This window comes from Opisthorchis viverrini (assembly GCF_000715545.1).
Source record: "Opisthorchis viverrini unplaced genomic scaffold opera_v5_6, whole genome shotgun sequence".
NCBI classification, from domain to species: Eukaryota; Metazoa; Platyhelminthes; class Trematoda; order Opisthorchiida; family Opisthorchiidae; genus Opisthorchis; species Opisthorchis viverrini.
Genome location: NW_008751662.1, coordinates 2,491,047 through 2,512,300, shown reverse-complemented (window position 1 = coordinate 2,512,300; position 21,254 = coordinate 2,491,047). Strand labels below are relative to the sequence as shown.

Here is a 21,254-nt window from a genome sequence, read left to right as displayed (position 1 = left end):
TATGCCGAACCATCGTTTGCCGAAGAGAGTACTGTTTTCCATGCCCAATTCGGAGTGGCGTAAACAGAGAGGTGGCCAACCCTTGACCTGACAGACGAGTATGAAGGAGGTCACGAAACACTTGGGTACTGCCGGTGCTACTCGCCTTCCAGGATGGGGACCGCGTGATCCTCACTGTGCCTGGCTGGGGACACTACAAGATATGGCTGCCAACCGATATCAGTGGCGTTCTTCTTGTCAGTTTCTATCCAGATTACCTGTGTGAATGTCTGGAGGTGTAGGCGCTTGGGAATGACTGTGGTAAGCTAGCACTAAGTCCCCTACCCGTCCACATTTACTCATTTTCTTCAGAATAAGGCTTTCAAATAAGTAGTGGTTTTGGGGGCAGTGAAGCATCAGTGTTGAACACTGATGTCATGCTGTCGATAATTGTGATGAGGATGATGAAGACTGACCCCGGTAGAGGGTGGATCAAGCGTGAAAAGGAAGTTAATCAGCATTTTAATCGGTCTTCGTCAAACAAGTAGGTAACAAAAAAGTGATGAGCGGCATCTAACACAGTCCTGTGCAACTACGAGCACGCGGTTATCTGTAAAACAAAGAGGCGAGCAGAAAGGAAATGAATGAAACGGGCACCAGCGTTTTTGATGTGGCTGAGAGGTGTACCCAACAACGGGAGATGTAAGCAGCCTGGATTTCGACAAACTCAACAAAACTAGCAAACAGGATGGGAGGATTCTAATTGTATTGTTCTGTTTTTTCGCCGACGTTTGACCTTAAAATGGAATGTACAGTAGCTTGACGGAGAAAGAAATGTCCAGCGGACTAGAACTTAAATGCAGCCGTACTCTGGCATGCTGAAGGTGTCTTGAACATCAGTGAAGAGGGATTGGCTAGATGTCTTTGTGAATCTCCCAAAGAGCATGTTGCACGCACAACGCTGATTTACCGTGGACAGTAGATAATCCACCCGGTGAACAAATTACCCAAACTTTATAGACAAAAAGTGATATGCAATTGAGTGTACGTATAGAAGAATCCCATAAAGACGCGGTCTCCCACGGTGACAGATCATTTCGGGGGAGATGTTCCTCCATGAATGGCCGACCTGAGCACGCCTGAGGCTTTATTGTGTTCGTCAGAACTATTGTTGGTGACTTTAGATCAACATCCTTAAGCGACCCGATGAGTTAAACAGGGTTTGAGAATTCAGTTCACTTCTAGCTCGTCAGGCGAAGCACTTTCATCGAATTCTCCATTCAGTCTCTGGTCTATTTTCGTAACAATGATGTCGCAATGTGGAAATTGTCGGGAATAGCGGAATAGAACCAAAACCTCGATTAATTGTCTCTCTCTAAAAATGACTATCATCCCAGTTTCAGTTTCCGGCAACGGTCACAGTTGCAACACTACTTGTCGAAAAATAAGCCTCATTCAGCTTCATCCGCGAAAAACTACTTGCCCGTAGGCTAGTTGCATCAACATTCAAGAACTTGTTCCATTGTGTCGACAGACGGCAATAAGGTGAACTGAATAATACCCCGGACCGAGAGGCCGTTGGGGGGGTTGACATCAAATTAGAGGTCATTCATTGCACGAGGGAGGGGGTGGAGATTGTCCCTAATTAGGTAAAAACATGTGGTAAAAACATGTTGCTCATCCGGACAGACTGACCCGACTTTTGCTCGCATTATAGGCCATTGATATTTTGTGCCCAATAAGTGTGAGGTGAATTCATCATCAGGGGTGAAAATCGCAGACAGTCTAGGCGTCCCTAGAGATGAGAAGACTCGTTCAAATGAGGTTGGTCGCGTTTTACACGGATCCACCGAAGTACGGTTTAGCTTCCACTGGTTCCTGTTAAGTGTAAAGGCAGCGTAGGTGTCAAATATGGTCGGCTAAAACCAGATACACCAAGCGTCATCTTAAGCTTTATATTTCAAGCAGTGATGAGCAATCTATATCTGGAGAAGCATGTGAAAGCACGTGGCAAACAGGTCGGACAGAAAGAATGACCGAACGGTCAGTTCCAGCAATCATTTTTTCTATGTTAATACCCTTAAATTGTGACAACGCTTTGTAATTAACCGACCAGAGACCAAGTAATTATCCTCAAGGAACTTTCTACCCCAAGGTGCTTACGGTTCTTGACTGACATTTAAAACTCAGACGTAAGGTTGCTGAAAACACTCCGAAAGCCCACCATTGGTTTCGCTCTCCTTGAGGCTCATCAAGTAGGTATAGTCCGCAGGTTTCCGTCAACCTTATGTTCTACTTGAACCCAAATTGCACGAAATTAACGAAATACACTCATTTGCAAACAAATTTGGTTTTTCGGGAGACTCAGCTGGAATCCAGCTGAATCTCTCGCTTGTGATGTTTTTTAACTCCCCACAAAACCAAACTGGTTTGCAAATGAGTGTTTTTCGCTCAAAAATAACACCCTATGATATTCACTGAGCCCGTATTCCCCAAATTGTCCCCCGTTTAGCTACCTGGATTGACACAAAACACATTCTGAGTAAACGCAGCACGAACCAAAAGGTTCACTCAGGGTTGAATACGAACCGATGACCTCGTGTTTACCGAACAGATGCTTCGTTTCTTGAGCTGCTGAATATGCTCCCTCTTCGTTACACTTATGGACATATACCTCATACGTGATTCATCATATACGGGTTAATAACTGTTACGTATCAACGCAGTTGGTTGGGCTTAGCTCAAATATTTCAGACAACGAACTTCCGTGCTTCATTTCTGATCATCCACCAGCTTGTGATGAATGAACACACCAGTCAGGTTGAAGGACAGGGTGTGAGTTTCAGAGAAACGCTGGGTATCTGCCGCCTTTTTTGTAAAACTGTGCAAGCAGAGCATTTGATGAGGCAGTGTAACACATCTAACTGATAAAAAGCACCGAGTTAGTCCACATCAGTCACTCGGTTCTATTTATTGAATGCTATCGAGTCCTTTGAATGTCCTTCGTCACAACCGAGGTGTCCGTCACTAATCTACGTCAGCCAACCACCCTTTGTCAGTAATACTAAGTGGAAGCAACCGTAGGGACTTATAATCTCTGTCCTACGTGGCTACTCTATGCAGGCATTCTTATCTTCCAATAATTTCGTGGCTTTAATTACTTACTGGGATGTTACCGAAAGCAAAGCTTCATAACTAGTGAAGGAAAGCTGAAGAGGGCCAGTGATTCCTCTTCTCCAACCATGTTCGACAATATAACAGCAGAACTCAAGACGGTTTGTAGGGTTTGAAGGCGTTTGAAGGTGTATCTGATATAATACTACACTACTCGCAAGGCAGCTGAGAAATCTGCTGGGGCTCATCAAGTAAGTGTAGTTATCGAATTTCGATCAACCTTATATTCTACTTCAACGCCGAATTGTACGCAACTGAAGAAGTACACTCAATTACAAATTATCTAACTGTTAGAAAGGAGACTCAGAAAAATCTCTCGGCTACAGGGTTCTCCAGCCTAACGTGTTACACAAAGGGCACCTCATGTTTCTAGAACGATAATCGAGGTAGCGAAGTATAATTTCTTGACACAGAAAAAGTTCAGAATTAAATTGGTTTTAAGGATTAATCTCTGGTTTATGGTGTTGGTGAACGGTTGGTGGAACCTCGGGCACCAGGTCTACATGATTCGCTTTAGGGAGTATGAAATCAATGGCGGTGTCTCCAGGAGGTTTCAGAAGACTCCCAACAAATGGAACACGAGGCGCAGTAGATGCACGATAAATTCGATTGTCTTTGTTGTCAGTCGGACGATGCATTTGTTTTGATCGACTGATCCTGCCTTTATCCCGAAACGATTATTCAAAAGTCACATCACTCTGATGAAAGGCAACCCTCCTTAAAAACTTCACGATAGCGTTCTGTTCAGCTGCGATTTAGTGTGACATCTCATTAAAGAGATGGTCACCTTTTGGAGAAGTCAAACCCCCTCGCAGTTTGTCGCAGTCCCCCGTGGGCTTGGCTGTTTCTTGTTGTAAATCATTTAGTGTGCGGCTGAGGTCGCTGAAAATTTGTCGATAGCCTCTGTGGGTCCCATCTTGTTTTTGGTACGATTTGAATCTCATGTACACGCAAGATCAGCTTACAGACGAGCGTTGACTTTCGTATAGGCTACGCTTGATTCCTAATTCTCTTGGCGAGAGGTTACACGCTCGAATGGGTAAATTTTTGTCCATGATCAAATTGTGTGCGAACGGGCAAAGCTGTTAGTCGGTGATTGAGCTGCTCTTTTTGACAAAGTGATCTACAGGATGGGAACAATTTTATGCCACACATAGCACACTTCCTACGGCAGTTCACTTCTGAGTGTACCCTACTTTTGAGCGGCATTGGATTGGCCAGGCTGGTACAAGCACAATGGTCCGCAGTATGCCCCATTTTCGTTGATTAATTTTTGGTGTGTCCACAGTCCGAAGAGGATTCAACCGACGAGAAAAATCGGACCGAGGGAAAGTCCCCCTCATGTAAAGGTGGACTCTTACCAAGGAGAAAAATCGTAATAAACATCACAAAAGAGAGATTCAGCTGGGTTCTAGATGGGTCTCCCGTCAAAACCCAGTTTTGATATGCGACTGAGTCTGTTTATCATGATAAATCTAATTGCTGTCACCAAGAGGCATGACGCTTCAAGAGGTATGATTCTATCATGATGTCGCCTGAAACCAGAGTGCTAACAATATGGATAAACTACTGAGTAAGGGGATGCTTAATTTATGGGACGCATTGTCAAACAGCGTTTGCCAATGGGTCTTCTGCGATGGCACTAACTCAGACCTTATCGTGTAGTGGCAATCGGCTTCTATTCGGCGGCCTCCAATGTTTCCCAAGGATTCGCGATCACGTCACTCTCAATTGAGGAGTTGTCCCTTAGTCCTGACGTACTTATTCCGGTCAGTATACACCAAATGAGGCAAGCAGTGGACTCGAGTTTCACTCCTATTGACGTAATTATTCTGGTCAAGCAAGGAGGCAAGCACTGGACTCGAGTTGCACTCCTATTAGAGATCATCAGCAGTATGTATCGTTGGCCGTGCTGGATTTCAAACTCCGGATATCCTACATGGGAGGCGAGTGTGTTACAACTACTCAACCAGCGCACGTTGGACACATCGGAATTTTCACTTCTGAATAGGCGAACATGTTCACTCTTGGCGAATATACACTCATCTGCAAACCAATTTGGTTCTTGCAGATGAGTGTATATTCGCCAATTTCGTGCAATTTGGTTTCAAGTAGAACATAAGTTTGACGGAAACCCGGGGACTGCGCCTACCTGATGAGCCCCAAGGAGGGCGAAACCGGTCGTGGGCTGTCGATGGATTTTCAGTAACCTTATGAGTAGTACATTACAAATATAAATGTATCGCGATATTTCAGATATCGTAGCGACTGAAACATGAGGCGGCCTGGTGCAGCACATTCAGTTGCCTGAGAACATAATAAACGAGAGATTCAGCTGGGTTCCATGTGAGTCTCTCGAAAGAACCAAGTTCACTCTTGATTGGAGGTGGGTTGCCCCAACGCTTAGAATGACGATCCAGTAATTGTCCTGGTTATATCGATTGGCTGCCGCGCCTATCAGGACTTCCAAATCAGGTAACGCCACAAACGCTTGAAACCTGGTGAACGTCTTTGGACATGGATATCTGCAGCGGCTGCAGGTTACTCTGAAACCGTTCATTGTGGAGTTCGTGTGATGCTCAGGTTGAACCCGAAGAAATACAGCAGTTTCCATAAAAACCAACGTCCGATCCAGGGACATTCTAATGTTGGAAATGATTTCACCGTGCAAAAGCGTTCGCGATAGAATGTCTCCTAATAGACAAAAAGCTTCTAGAAAGACACCTTCTGCCGCTCAGCGCTACTGCGTTAAGATTAGACTCCGTCACATGAAATGCTCGGAGTGGACTGGGATATCAGCATGCCCATCCACAACTGTTCAGGCAACAGATCAAAGTGAAAATTGGTTACTGATGGAGGTGAAAATAAACTAAACCTTTCGTTTTGATCCGAGATTCGTGACGCACAGCCTACGGCTGTATTGCGCTGAGTATTATATTCATTCGGTGTTGAGCAACTATCAAGGGATCTTTTTGACAAGCGAAAATCGTTAGACGTGTGTAGAATGGAATATAACGGTCGGCTGTCTATGCCATTTCAGAGGGTAAAAGAGATCTTGCTCGCGTGTCTACTGTACCTTCAGAGAAATGTTTAGCTGTCAGAACGATAATTACTCGGGTAGGTGCACCCAGTGTCGTCTTGCATCTTTTCCTCGATAAAAAAGTGCATTTTTCACACGGTAGCTGTGCCGCGCGCCGTCAGTCGTGGTGCATATTGCTGTCCGACCATTGCTTCCTTGAATACGCCAGCATAGGAAGTCGTTGACGTACTGATTCAACCGTTGAAGAGTTACCTTTTCAGCCCATCTTACTCTGTCGCGAACCATTCAAAGGGTGGTTGAAGACGGCTCAGTCAAGACAGTTTACACTCCCAAGAGTTTGAATCACAGCATTTCGGACCAATGAAGACAGAGCATCTGACCACAATGTTCTCGACTACCTAGTGTCGTCCGAAAGTGAACAGAACACATTTAGAGAGTCCGTTTCTATTAGTAAACCTGTGAGTACTTGACGAATGTAAACTTGTGGACAGCAATGATCCGGTTTTCAACGATCCAGTCTTTCATTTTATGGGATATCACTACAACAGGCCGAGTTCTTTTGACTTAGTGAAAAACGAGAGAATATAATTTCTTAAGAAACTTCCCTTTACTGCCGTTGGTGACGCGACACTTCACACTAGACTGGCTTACAGTGTAAAATGTACATCAAGCCAAAGGAATCCGAGTTCCGAATTGTATTTTCATACAGATATTTACCAACCTTCTTTGCTTGAAAAGTGTTATGCGAACGTCAGTTCACTGATTCTCAAGTCTCTGACTTTGCTTGACGGATCTCATTTGTCCACAACTGGCGCTAGAAGGCTTGTTTAAGCTTGTTCAATAAAATCAAACCCCACAGGTCGCTTGTCAAACATTGAAAATTAGTAAGGCTTCGGGTTTTCAAAGTGGTATGACCCGATGCCGAAAACAGACCCACGAGACATTAGCTTCCTAGGAATTGGTAATCACCGTATAACGGGCGAACGGTATCTTCGAGTGACGCGTAATACCAGAACCTCCGGGTAGGCAAAACAAAGTCGGAGCTGGACTTCTATACGGTACTATTAGTGTAAGACAAATTCGCAAATTATACAAACCTCAACAGTAGATACTCGTCCAAAACAACTAGCCCACTTGGACTACAAAAGTACAAACCAAGGGAGAAAGCAGGCTCCCACGTGCGACAGTCACACGTGCAAAGTCGACTACAAATGACCGGATGACCTCAAGGTCAAATGGGTGAAGAGGTGAGGACAAACAAAAACGTCATTTCATATATACACACTAAACACAAAATTGGGGTGGGGTTACCAATGGGAGCAGAATAAACTTGGGGAATTTCAATTGTCAACGTAATGGATGATGCACACCGTTTTTGCTTTGATAGTATTCTTCTCTGGGACTAGATGTTCTTGTACTCCGGGTAGCTAGTAGCTCGGGTTGTAATAACGGCTGTTCATTTGTTTACGAAGAAATGAACAAATCCATCGTCTCTATTGAAACCGCCACCTGGAAATGGGTGAAGCCGAAGTAACACACTGTCACCTGATAATTCATTTGCATCACAGTACAGTAGTGATCGAAAACTCTATGGCGACACTTGGGTTTCGTTGTTCTTTACGCTGGTCGCGAAATCGGTGAAGTTCACTTTTACGTCTCAACTACAACGCCCAGTTTTACGGAAATATACCAGATGTATCATATGTTACGATTATTCTGGAGTGATGAGGGAGGACACCTTAATTCGCCAACTTGAAAATGGTAGAGATTCATCCCATCACTACGGTCAGTGTTCCTGCTTTGATAATATTGGTGTAACGGTGATACTACTGATAGGGGGCATAAAAGTAGTATGTTCTCCCGTAAATCCGCTTCGCTTCTCTTGAAAAGTGAGATTTATTACGGAACTTATGGAGTCGCATTTGCTTGCATTTGAGCAACAGTTAATAAAATATCCAGGAAAGTTCAGGAAAACGCGTTCAAGGAGAAGATGGATAATTTTCAGTTTTTGTAAATAAGATGATGCATATGGGAGTTTTGCTTCCCTGTCCAGTAGTCTGTGACTGTTCACTTGGCACTTTCTAATAAATGACTCCGCAGTGAACACCTTCCTTTCATCAGTAGCGTGATACTGTTGCCCAAAAGAAACAGGTCACATGCAGCAAATCTACTGACAAAATGTACCTTCGGAAAGGGCTTCTGAAACGCGTTGGTTGCACGTTGGTTCGGTGTCTGCACACACACATTTGCAAGCGTAAAGGGAGAGAGATTATTTCATTCCATCCTAGTGGTGGCCACGTGAGTAGATCCCGGCGTGACCGGCTTACAATATCGAAACCATTTGGATCAGTTTTATCGTATTCAGTAATTGCGTCTTCACGGTTCAGACGTGAAAATTCAGATGCGTCCAACGTGCGTTGGTGGAATAGTGGCTACACGCTCGCCTCGCATGTCAGATGTCCGGGGGTCAAATCCCGGCACTGCTGATAATCTCTAATAAGTGCGATGCTCGAGTCCATTGCTTCCCTTTGGTGTGGACTCAGGCATGCGATTCATGCACAAGCCAGCATTCTGATTGATTAGTTGTGCACAAGCCAGGAAGCGCGCGCGTTCAAGTTGCGTTTGTGCACAAGCCAAGGAAAAAACGAGTTAAATGGTTGAAGCGTATAAACCAAAGAAAGATGGACTGCCAGTGCACGCGAAAAAATAGCATGAAACAATTCTAATAATTTATGGCAGGAGACCTCCGCCTCCTCACGTGAAATATGTGCAATAGGGCGTTTATTAAATGAGAAATGTTGACATCACAGAACGTATCCACGTACTTCAACCTGCTCTTCTTACACAACCTTTTTCTGACTTCCCACATTAGTTCTTCCAATAAAAGCTTCGAGGGAACTTGACACTTGTGTTTTCGGAAATCTCGATTCAAACTTAACTAACTCAGCAAAAGCAGTCGCATCCTATGAAGTAACACGTTAACCGGGAAAGTCGAAATCAAGTCTGGCGACGTCGCTCGGACTATAACCGCGAACCACCAGTTCCGCTCCCAAGCATACCCCGCTCCGCCACCAAGCCACGACCGGTCATTGGTGCGAACCTCTGCTAAACAGCTGGGCCTCGTATGTAGTGGTTGTATATTTTGGTATGGATCACGTGACTAGGACCATCCAATCATTTGCTTCAGTTTGGCTTGTGCATGAATCGAATTCCATGGTCTCACCAGAATAAGTACGCCAGAAGAGGAGCACGACCGTTCAAACGCGAGTGGTGTGGCTATGAACAAAATACCATACCTATCCAACCCCCAAGCTGCAATCTTCACAGTTTGTTAACAAAATACACTATACCAGTGCATTAGGGAACCGAACTCTTTTAACCGTACAGTGCCCATTTCGGATTTCCTGCTTCGCTGGGCTTTACTGAATATCTTTTGTCCAGATAACTATGGTGTCTCAAATTCCTGTAGGAATTTTAAAGGTGTGACAACGGATAATCGATAAATGTTCCTGAGCACCGTATTTTCTATTTGACAAGTCCGTTGTTGAAGGAGTTTGCTATGTTTATCTTTAGGCGGCTACCAGAGGACATACATTTAATTCAAATTTGAAATTTGGAAGGAGGATGGTCCATAGGTTTTTATGAGTTATGACTGACTCGTCTCCTAATTTTTCGTTATTCGCATCTTCCATTCGGTGCAACAGTGACTACGGGAACTGGTGACGCGTCAGCTGCAATCCACTTAGAGACAATGGGGAAAAATTTTGTGATTGAAGCCGGTTTGAATTCGCAGTGCTGGAATTTTTCACACCCGTTGCCCAGTGAACACGAGACAATTTTTAACGAAGACACGCATACGACAGCTGTCACAAATTGCGGTCTATCTGATTACAGTCAAACAGACAGAAGTAGCCGGCAAATATTCTCCAAAAATTTCCGGAACGATAAATTTTCCCGTACAACGTCGTCGCCTTCGATTCCGACAAAGAACGTATACGCCAAGCTAACAAAGCGTTCCAAGGACTTGACAGGTCGAGCACTCCACAGAGATGTACAAGGATCAACAGGGGATCGTAAACCAAGACAGGCGTATTCGTCAGTACAGTTGGAACGCCTGGAGAATGAGTTCTCGGTAAGTCCTTTGTTTGCTACGCACAAAGCGCTAAATCTTGGATGTTCCAAATGGTTCTTACAAAACTTCCTTTAGACTTACAAGTAGGAAAGTTTGGAATAAGACTCCTGATACCAAATGAAGCATTGCACTTACAACGTAACTCTGTACCCAGTTCACCTTTTTCCATCATGAAACCAATCTCTCACCTGCGTTTTCTTCTTTGATACTTTCTGGATAAGCCCCCAACTCTCAAGTACCGAATGGCTGAGCATCTTTTTACCCCACCGTCCTCCTTAAATTGTTGAGTGGATACATTCAAAAACCAAAAAAAAAACTGAACTGGATGTACGCTGTCACGAGTGGGTAAATCGAAGGAATTTTGAAAACAGTTCGCACCGTAATCATCCAACCCTAAGTTGGTTTGAGTTACGTCTCCCAAAAGCGTTGGATTGACTCCAAGCCGACTGAGGTTTCCAGAGCGTCGAACGGGAAACCAAGATGTTGGCTACTCGGAAACAGTCATGGCAACGAGTGTAATTTCATTCCCTCACGGTCCTCGCTTGACCACATCAATGATGTTACATTATTTTCTGCAAACAACTGTTAATTCCCCGGGTTTTCTGCACTAATACCTATTGTGTTCTTTCTCACTTTGCCCAATAGACATACCTTTTCATCAGCAATCAAATAGTAGCAAATGTCGCTGGTCTCCTATTGTTTTTGATGAGAATAAGGACGAAGATGGTGTGACGAGTAAGATGAGGTGTATACCACCTCCCCGTTCGATGTGACGCTTTCCCCATCTTTATTTCATCTAACTCAGCGTAGATTTTTCCACACCTGTAAACGGTTTCAAAAATTATGTATCACTGTCATCGTTCGAATGTAGGTGGTTGGTGGTTACTTCAGGATTTTATGTTACGTCTCTGCTCTTTTATGACAAATCAGATCAATAAGTCTTACGTGTTCAGACATATTATCCTTGTCTTATATTATTATATATTAAGCTGGTTTATGTATATTATATTTATAATAAATATATTGTATATAATATATATTATATATTAAGCTGGTTTGCGATATAGATTTAGAACAAATGCAACTTCAGTTGCGTTCCGTTCCGGTAATATCTGTACATATAGGCTCGCTTGGTGCTCTTTCATGAGCGTTGCTCAACATGTGAAAGCTAGAAAAGCAAGTGACAAAGGCATTTTGGTGTCGTATGTGTTATGTGACGATGACAGCAGTGGAGACACCGGCTAAATGCCCCACAATGTGTCCTTATAGATTCTTCAGTTTAGGTTCGAGATCGTGGTCATGAGTTTGAAATAATGGTCAATGAAAATGAAATGGATTGGTCCAGTGGGCTTTTTACCGCTACAACAACAATAATTGCGATTAAATGCATTCATATGGAGACACCTGACCTGCTTTGGCGGAGTTACTGGGTGGGAAACAGTTAAAATGAAGTTGAAAGTTCGGAAGTGACAAAAATCAAGTTAACTAAGACGGAGAGATCGCCTCGTATTTAAAGCTTGTTCATGGTCATGAGAACGGAGTAGCCTCAGAGGACTCCTCATATTCAGGGAGTATTTTGAACGATGTCATATGCTAGGGAACACCGTGATTTGCTAAATATGACATACCAATCTTGTTTCCCTTTCAGCGTGACAGGTACCTGAGCGTACACAAACGAGTTGAACTATCCAATGACTTGAATCTGACCGAAACACAAATCAAAACATGGTTTCAAAACAGGAGGTAGGTCTTTGTTGCATTCACGAGGAAATTTGAATGTAAACTTAAGTCATTCAGTGTAACCCGGGAGATGTGGGAAACCTGGGGGTGGCCTAAAACCACGGTTGCTCGACTGCCAGGAAATCCTCGTCTCTCCTCCCTCTTCCGAAGGCTATAACCGGTCTAACTATCGCTTCCATAGATGATGCTCCCTCCACGAGAATGCCACGCACACCACTCCCCCAGAGGAGGCTACACACACGTGACCGACTGCTTGAATTCTGACAGAATTCGCTGCCCAGAATAATTAACTGATTGCTATTTTGTGCTACTGACATAATCGAGTAGTTAATGAAAATAGGCAAAACATGGGTTGCGGTCAATTCTCATCGGCGATCCACCCAAATGGGTATTACCACCGCGTTCTCCAAAGAGTTTGCTTAAGCACTGGTTCGTGAAAAAAGCCATCTGCACATGGATTTCAGTGGACAACTGAATAACTTCTGTTGGATCTCCATCTGTTTTTAGGTTACACTCACTGGGCGCGCCACATTGGCCCACTATACTTTTCAATCAAGCCGTCTGACAGATCTCATGGAACTGCCTAATATCCCAACCTATACATATCGATCTGCTTGTTTTCTATACATCTGCCATAACAATATCTATTTGTCGACCATTTTGACCAAGATCATATAGGGAATCTACTGGAACGTAGTGGGTGTCAGAATAAATCTCACGAAATGACAATGGTCTTCACCATATCATCACTTCTTGTCAACGGAACAACATGTTTGGTCAGTAGACAACAGCGATTCATCCGTTGATAATTAGAGCGGCGTCTATGCAATGACAAAAATTTGTCCAGCAGAAATTTAGGACTATCCCTTGTCATAAACCTGAGTTAATATAACTATGTGGTCAGATAACTCCTTCTCAACACTTCTACATAATGCCTCAAAATACTTTGAGGAAGGGCCCGGTCAGCATTATCCATTATCGTTTCAAGATGTCCAGTAAATTTTAGATCCCGAGACTCCTACACACTACTGGTTCCATGTTTACTGATAACCACACGTCGGCACATGTAATCTCGGCCTGTCTAAGACCGCCATCCGTAGGCTCGTTAAACCCCCCCATACCCGATTCAGTTCCACATGTGATGCTGGCGATTTCCAGCACCTCGGCAATCAGCCACTGCGATGTGAATCGCAGTCCCATCTTAAAAATTCTGTTTTTCTGACCTATTCTATGTCTTGTGTCCGACGCATACCCCGCGATCGCCGAGTCCCATGCTTACCAATTCTGGCGTGCAGTTCCCTAGCTGTTTGTCCTACGTAAACCACAGTGCAATCACTGCATTTAATTTTCAATGCAGTCTCTTGCCCTTTCAACTGAGAGAGAATCCTTCAATTGCAACAAAACTGTGGGTAACTTTTTTCCCTTTTGGCACGCTACTCGAGTGCAAGCTCTGTTCAGCACTCTTTGAATATATGAGGTAACTATTGCACCAATCCATTCCCCAATAGGTCTTGATACCGGAATGATTATCCTTCACAATGACTGGTCCAACAAACTCACTGGGTATCCGATTTCTTCAGGTCTATTGGTAACTTCGATTTGAGCTAATGTGCCGTCGATCTCTTCTATGCACAGTGCTCCAACTTGACTGAACATAGATGAGAAAATACTAGCGTACAGGGACTTTGGATGTGCTGATGAGTAGTTCAGAACTATCCCTGTCTTTTGCTCTCTGGTGGACAGCAGTTTTTTCCATTTTCCTCCATTCTTATGTGTCATAGGGTCCGGAAATGGTAGTGTGGTCGAGATGGACTCCATCTCCATGGTCAATTGGACGTTAGAATTCAAACTATTGACATACTCGTCAACGTAGCGCAGAAAAATTCTGATTGGACAGTACTATCCGGCCAAGGTCATTTGTTCAAAATCCTTCACATGGATATTAGTTAAGACTGGGGATGTTGTACACCTATTAGTGTACAGTGTATGGTAGCCATAATATAATTCAGCAGGCATATGCACTGGCAATATTTTTTACTATGGTTGACAGTGGTGAGTTGCAACACGTGCGAAGTGTTGGGCAAGTCAAAAGAGGAACTTATAGTTTGTGAGAGTTCCTGGATGAAGGTCCGGACGGCAGGAAAGTGTTTTCTCTGCAGCATAGCTGCTACATGTGTTCCATAATTGTTCGTGGACTTGTGGAGAGAGGTTGACTTCCTGCTCCCTGTACGCTCGCGAGTCTGTTGGTTGTGTTCGGTACTCCTATATGTAGGTACTTCCGCGTGTACGTGGGGTTGTCAGCAAATGAGCTGTTGCTACGCTTACTAGACGGTACAAAGTAAATGTCAGACGAGTTACCTTTGTGCTACGTGTTTGCGTGTAGAAAAAAGCAGATCTAGTGAGTGGTGGTGAGCTGTACGGTCATGTATGTGGGTGAACGGATGGGTATATATCACATTGCAAGACCTGGCTCTTGCGACTCGACAGCTGAGTCAAGATTTCAACACATTTTTCTGCCTTCAACTATTTCATCCACCGAGACTGTAAAAGTCGAGTCTGTCAGTAAAGATCTCTCGATTACCTCCAAAGCGTCTGCCCTTGGGATATTTGAGGTGAGGTCAGAACTCACAAGGACTTCCTCACTCTCCTGTGACTTTATTGACAACGTCATACGAATTTCTAATGTACATGCCTTATTTCCTCGAGAGTGGCTTTAGAATACCAGCTAGAAATCTGGCCAACTCGTTATTTCGTTCACTATTTGTCTTATCGAAGCATCTGCCTTATGGATTTAAGGTATTCCGCAGAGTCGTGGTTGGACCGTACTTATCTTGCCCTAAATGGTTTACTTTGGACCTTAGACTCCTACCAATTTCAACCTTACTCTTATTCATTATTGACGTAATGGTGCAATTGTTGATTTGTCGGGAAGGTCCACCGGCGAGATGTAGTTTGACCTTTTAAAGGCAGTCGCTCTTCTATAGAGGAGAATGTCGGTAGCTCAGGTAGCGTCGACGGTCGTTGGCTTGTTCGCTGAGCTGGGCAATTTGGTTGCAAACGTTTCATCGTCAATCGAGGTGAAATCAGTGCGTAGTTGTGCGTAAGCGGTGGGTAGTGGTTGTGCCACTCGATTGGTGATGAAACGTTTGCAACCAAATGACCCATTTCAGCGAACAAGCCAACAGTCGCTCTTGTTCATAAATGCTGTGGCTTTACCTTCATCTATCGTCGTAATGAAAATACTATCCACCTGTTTCACTGTGTTCAACGCTGTGATGGTGCACTAGTTGGAGCTCCCGGTTGTAGGGATTTTAGGAACATTGGCCCGTGGCTTGTCAGCTTCCGCTAACAAAGGCTTTCTGGAACAACAACTCAACAGACAACGCTCGTAGATGTTTATGGGACAAGTCAACTAGGCTACAGTAATTGATGGATGGATTGCTTTTTTTTGACCTTAATAAAGCCCTGAATCATGTATAGCAGTTGTGCGAATGGCAGTTGGGTGGCTTTTGTGTTGATGACTTGGAAGTCGGTGGTTGAGGTTGCGTTCTGAAGATCGTGGCTGAGTCGAGAAACGTGATGAACACTGAGTAGTTAGATAAATCTTGTTTTAGGAAGCTACAGTCACATCCGGTGGCTTAACGATCATGAATGGGGAAAATAACACTGTGCTTTAAGAGCCTCATAATGAATACGCGACGAATGATCCCATTTTCCTCCAGTTTCGCCACTCGAACATATTGGCTTGGAATTTTCCGAATACAAGGTCCGTAGTTAACCCACTCACTTGGCCTGACGAAGCTTGTGTCAAATGCAAAACGTTTCCCAGCCATAAATCCACCGACTCAATCGAAAAGTTTCCCCAGAACGATGGTTTTTGAATCAATCCCAAGCGTCTTCCTGTTTCTTACCCCTGGCAACGAAATGCAATAAGAAACGATTCAGAGACTCAGATCCATTCATTGAAACCAGTGGAGGTTATCCTCCTTATTTCGACTAAAACTAATCCCATCTGTAATAATTCTGTTCGTGTGGTCTTTTCCATCATTGAAAATGTTGCCTTATTCTACCGATGATTTCGGGTACCTTAAGTCCCCTCCCAACATAAGTCGGTGTTGAATCTGAGGCCACGTGAGCTCCTGCCTTCTTCAATTACGTCACCTTCAGAAATGGTGCAGATTTTAGCACCATTTGTACTTTGGTTTGTCTTTCTTGTTTTTTTTTAAAGCGGTCATTCCTGTGGTCTATACAAAATAATGACTTACAGCAGTTCAGTATCGCTACGCTTTTGGCCCCGCATACCAAAATGGGCTTCATAGAGGACTAAGCTCTCCTCCTTCTCTGTACCAAACAGTTGGGATCATATGCTACTCCAGCACCCAACTCCAAGGTCAACTTCAAGGTCAACCCAGATGACCACAGGGACAATCAAACCAGGAAAATGCCACTTAGAATCATCCTTTGCCTCAAACCACAAATCGTGATTGATTGAGTTGCACTTAAACAACTTCGAAGATGGAGACGGTCCTATCGCTTGTTGCTATACTAAAAGGTTTTTGTGCGCTTGCTCACTCTCCGTTTGGCGTAGGAAGCCGACTGGCCACGTCAGTTTTAAGTGAATGAACCAAGTACGCTTCCAGCGAAACATGGATCGTCCTCATGAATCAGGTGACAATCATAAATTTGGTTTCCTGAAATGCGGTAGCGAAAGTTCTTCGCTGATTGCAAATTAGACAATCGAAACTAACAGAGTTGTACGGGTGCTTTCATGTGTCAACTTAAGCCACGACCCAAGGTGAACAGCACTGATTGATCTCGATTTCTTAGTAAAGGATTATTCCGCCTTGAATGCTGAAAAGCAACTGGCATATTCGTAGCAATTTTCCACCGAAAAGTGGCAATCTAGTGTTCTCACTACCAACGACATATCTCTGGTCAGAAACAGTACCTTGTTCTCATCAGAATATGAATCATGCCCTCTGGGTAGTTAAGGTCCACCAGCCCGGTATGTTGTTCAGCAAAAATGGCTAGTCAAACGCTAGCTTTAGAGACATCAGCACACGAACGTCTGATCAGACGGACGGATACCTTAGTGGGCTACTTCTCTTGCATGGCCTTCACACTGAGAACGGCCACTGGACGGTGGCCTCCACCCGAATCGGTTCACGGAACTTTCTTAAAAAACTGAACCGTATGTGTTCCTACACAACGCTTTTCCATAAATTTCTGTTTCTCACTGTCCCGCTGACGTCAATTCTTTAATGGATGCAGTATTCCGTGAGAAAAAAATCTATCTCGAGCATATTTTGATCTAGTCGTAGTAATGCAGGATTTGTAGAATTACCGTGCCCATCAGTCTCGTTTGTCCTGGGGCAATTATTCCGGTGTTTCCATACCAAAGGGGGGAACCAGTGAACTCGAGTTTCGCTCTTATAAGAGCTCATCAACAGTGCATATCTTAGGCCGAGCGGAGGCTTAAACCCCGCACATCTGAATTTGCACGACTGAATAGGTGAACATGATCACGCACGGGTGACACGAGTGGTGGGGTGCCAGACCACTCGAAGACCCAGCCATGACACGACTTGGTTGCATCGATCGATTGGCCCGCCTATCAGGACTTCCCAATCACGTGGAGTCACATGCGCTTGAAGCCTGTGGGACAGTTTTGGATTAGTTGTGGTCGATTACGGAATGCACGCTTACTCATCAGCGTGGGCGTTGTAATTTCACAAAATCACGTGTGTAGACGTGGTTAGGCTGTGAAATTGTTACACTCCGTTCAGTGGCGTTTGGCATGGAGTGAAGTTTGTTTCAAATGTTCCCACCATATGCGCATTAATGGGACGTCGTAAACTCAGCTTCTGACGTTCACACTAAGTTTCAAATCTGAAAATCGGTGAAGCCTGATAAATGCAGCAGTCCGTTAGGCATGTGTGTGTATTCATCCGTGTTGATATGTGCAGCCTGTGATAACAACCAACCATGAGCAATCCATGTTGTTTTGTTCACGTGACACAGCGCGTCACCCTTTGTCACGTGTTCACACACGCGGCTTGCGCCCGGGTAGGCCTGGTTTGGTCTACCTCCGGTTGCTCGTAAGCGTTCAGCAGCACACTGTTTGGCCAAGCAGTCTGCCAAATCAACATACACAACGCGAGTTAGGCGACTCAACGCGTTGTTTGCTTATTTTTCTCGTCCAATCGATAACCCTTGGTTGTCGTAGTGGTCACTCTGGTGAACCGAGCCTACCGGTGTGCTCCATAAACCTGACAGGTTAAAACATACATAACTCAGACGTAATACGCTAATCATAAGGTCGCTGAAAACTCTTCGACAGCCCACGACCGGTTCCGTCCTTCTTGGGGCTCATCATACAAACGCAGTCCCCAAGTTTCCGTCAGCCCTATTTTCTGCTTGAACCCTAATTGGGCAAATTTTGACAAATGCACTCATTTTCACATTAATTTGGGCTCTTACTGGAGATCCCTCGTTTATGATGTTCTTAAGCTTATGCTTGATTATCATTCAGGGACAGAAATGAAGCACAGTACCTGACTATTAAAGCAATTAGCAGTACAAAAGCAACGTCCTTCTTGGGCTCATCATACAAACGCAGTCCCCAAGTTTCCGTCAGCCCTATTTTCTGCTTGAACCCTAATTGGGCAAATTTTGACAAATGCACTCATTTTCACATTAATTTGGGCTCTTACTGGAGATCCCTCGTTTATGATGTTCTTAAGCTTATGCTTGATTATCATTCAGGGACAGAAATGAAGCACAGTACCTGACTATTAAAGCAATTAGCAGTACAAAAGCAAATGGAGATGAGTCATTTTAGAAGTAGGATTTCGTGGACTCCCATCAAGATGCCAAAGAAATATGGAGAAGTATTTCCAGCTGGCCGAATAATTTTGGGACTATGAAGAACTTCCCTGGCCGCCTGATGATAACACCAATGACTTGGCACATCCCCATGATGGGGTTCCTTCAGACAGTACAAGTAGGTATCAATGACTACCTTCTGGCTGGCAAGGTCAGAAACCTGATTGACTAAATATTTTTCCGACCTTGCCAGCTAACGGTACTTGAAGCAAGAGAATGAAAATCTGGCTATTCTGGAACTCATCCATCTACCTATGAGAATCATTAACCTGCGAATATCTACCGGGGAAAACCAAACAACTCTCATACGCAAGGAGAATGGTGGCATGACACCTTATGTGGTCTCTCATGTAGGTTGCTGATTACTAGAAAAGTCCATTAACGCTGGACTGCGAAGCTTTAGTCTTGGACTGACAGGCATCCCTTCTTCTGTGTCACAATACCCACAACACAACTTTGAGTTTGGAACTCGGTGTACAGCTCTAAAATCAGTCATCGATTATCGATTCAGTGGAGTGTTTTAAACGATTGAGTCAGTGTGCATGGGCGTTCCTTCTTTGGAGAGAAGCGGAAGCACGACTATACCACCGATGTTTTGCTAGCTAGAAATCAAATGCCGTCTAAATTAAAAATGCCTTATATCGTTCAGGAACGAGTCCAGAGAAAACAAACTCGAGTAAAAGGTACCAGTGTGTGAGTGGGTGCGTGTAACGACCTGCATCTGGATTACTACCCAAACCCAATGCTCCTCAACGAAATGAAAGTCAACAGCTTTTGCGAATGCTACTCTGATGGCGCTCCGTTACGGTGGACATCACCTCCCTCTCCCAAAGCAAGGTTTCGCTTACTAAATGGCAATCGTTTTTGGTATTGTTGACAAAATCTTTGTTGTCACACTACGTTTCGGTCTAGAAATTTTTCTACGCAGTCCTCTGTCCAATTCAGTGCTTTGCCTCCACACACAGTCAGATGCTTTTCTTGACGTCTCAGTGGACGGAGAACTTTTTCTGCATAAGCCTCATTTTGCTAGGTGCTGCGTCTCACCACCTCGTTTCTCGTACGGCAGCACTCGCTGCTCCTCAAAGTAACACTGGTGCTCTCTACACTGCACATTTTCTATCCACATTTCTTACAAAGCGTGATCTTCGAGCCACTTACCAGGCGACTTTCAAGGTATACTGACAGCGTCGCTGTTGGAAAGTTTGCCGACTACCTGCCCACGTGATAAGCCTCATTTGCTAGGTGCTGCGTATCACCACCTCGTTTCTCGTACGGCAGCACTCGCTGCTCCTCAAAGTAACACTGGTGCTCTCTACACTGCACATTTTCTATCCACATTTCTTACAAAGCGTGATCTTCGAGCCACTTACCAGGCGACTTTCAAGGTATACTGACAGCGTCGCTGTTGGAAAGTTTGCCGACTACCTGCCCACGTGAAATAATCAACTTTCCGACGTCAACCCACTTTTGCCTACAGCTTACAACTTAAATCCGAGCGTCACAACTTAAGAACGATTTGCAACAGTAAATCGCATGCATTTTGTTGCATTCCAGAACAAAAATGAAAAAGCAACTTGCACTGTCCAGCGCATTAACTCCGACACAATCCCCATGGTCTGCAGACTGCGACTGGATCAGTCAGTTTGTCAAACCATGTATCTATTCTAGCTCCCTTCCGAGTATGAAGCTTATGCAAGCATTTTCGCGGAATGAGGCTCACGCTCAACCAACAACATCGGAAAAGAACGCTTCATCTGAAATCGATCCTCAGAAGCTCAGAGACTTCGTGGATTTCAATTCGGTCGGGCAGTTGCGCTACGGAACAGCCAGTAATGAACATGTGGAAGCCAGCTAAACTTTGGCATGAAGAAAAATATTTGTAAAGTATTAGTCATATTTGATTTCACATCCATTGGGTACCTATAATGTGACAAGTGCGTAAATTTCTCTTGCTGAACAATACGTGAGTTTACTGACCCAAAAACAATGCTACTTAGGATTGGAGGTTAAGGGTAAACGGACTGCAAGTACTACAGAGCTGTGGACCTTGTGGTCCACCTATAGTATAAGCAGGTGAAGCAAGAGTAAAAGGTGTAGAGTCGAATCCCATCTCCAAAAATGAGTAAATCTCGTTTTTTTTACATTCGATTCCAACGGTCCCCGCTCAGAAGAGATCACGTGTCTTCGGTTTCGCCTGTAGTAGCCTCGCCTAAATCATTATATGTACAGAAAATCTGAAGGACTCAGTAATGGCATCAATCACTGAAGTACGAAAGCCAAATAACCGTTATAAAAGGTTTCGTA

The 21,254-nt window shown here is 44.2% G+C and overlaps 1 protein-coding gene across 1 annotated transcript in view; it reads left to right on the top strand.

Annotated features, from left to right (window-relative positions):
• Nucleotides 1–20,805, top strand: part of T265_00637 (hypothetical protein) — a gene marked incomplete at both ends in the record, with an annotated part of 22,529 nt that extends 1,724 nt beyond the window's left edge. The window contains 3 exons of the mRNA XM_009164465.1: nucleotides 9,940–10,325; nucleotides 11,974–12,068; nucleotides 20,505–20,805. Coding sequence (XP_009162729.1) covers nucleotides 9,940–10,325; nucleotides 11,974–12,068; nucleotides 20,505–20,805 — 782 coding nt within the window. The remainder of the gene's footprint in view (nucleotides 1–9,939; nucleotides 10,326–11,973; nucleotides 12,069–20,504) is intronic.
• Nucleotides 20,806–21,254: the final 449 nt, after the last annotated feature.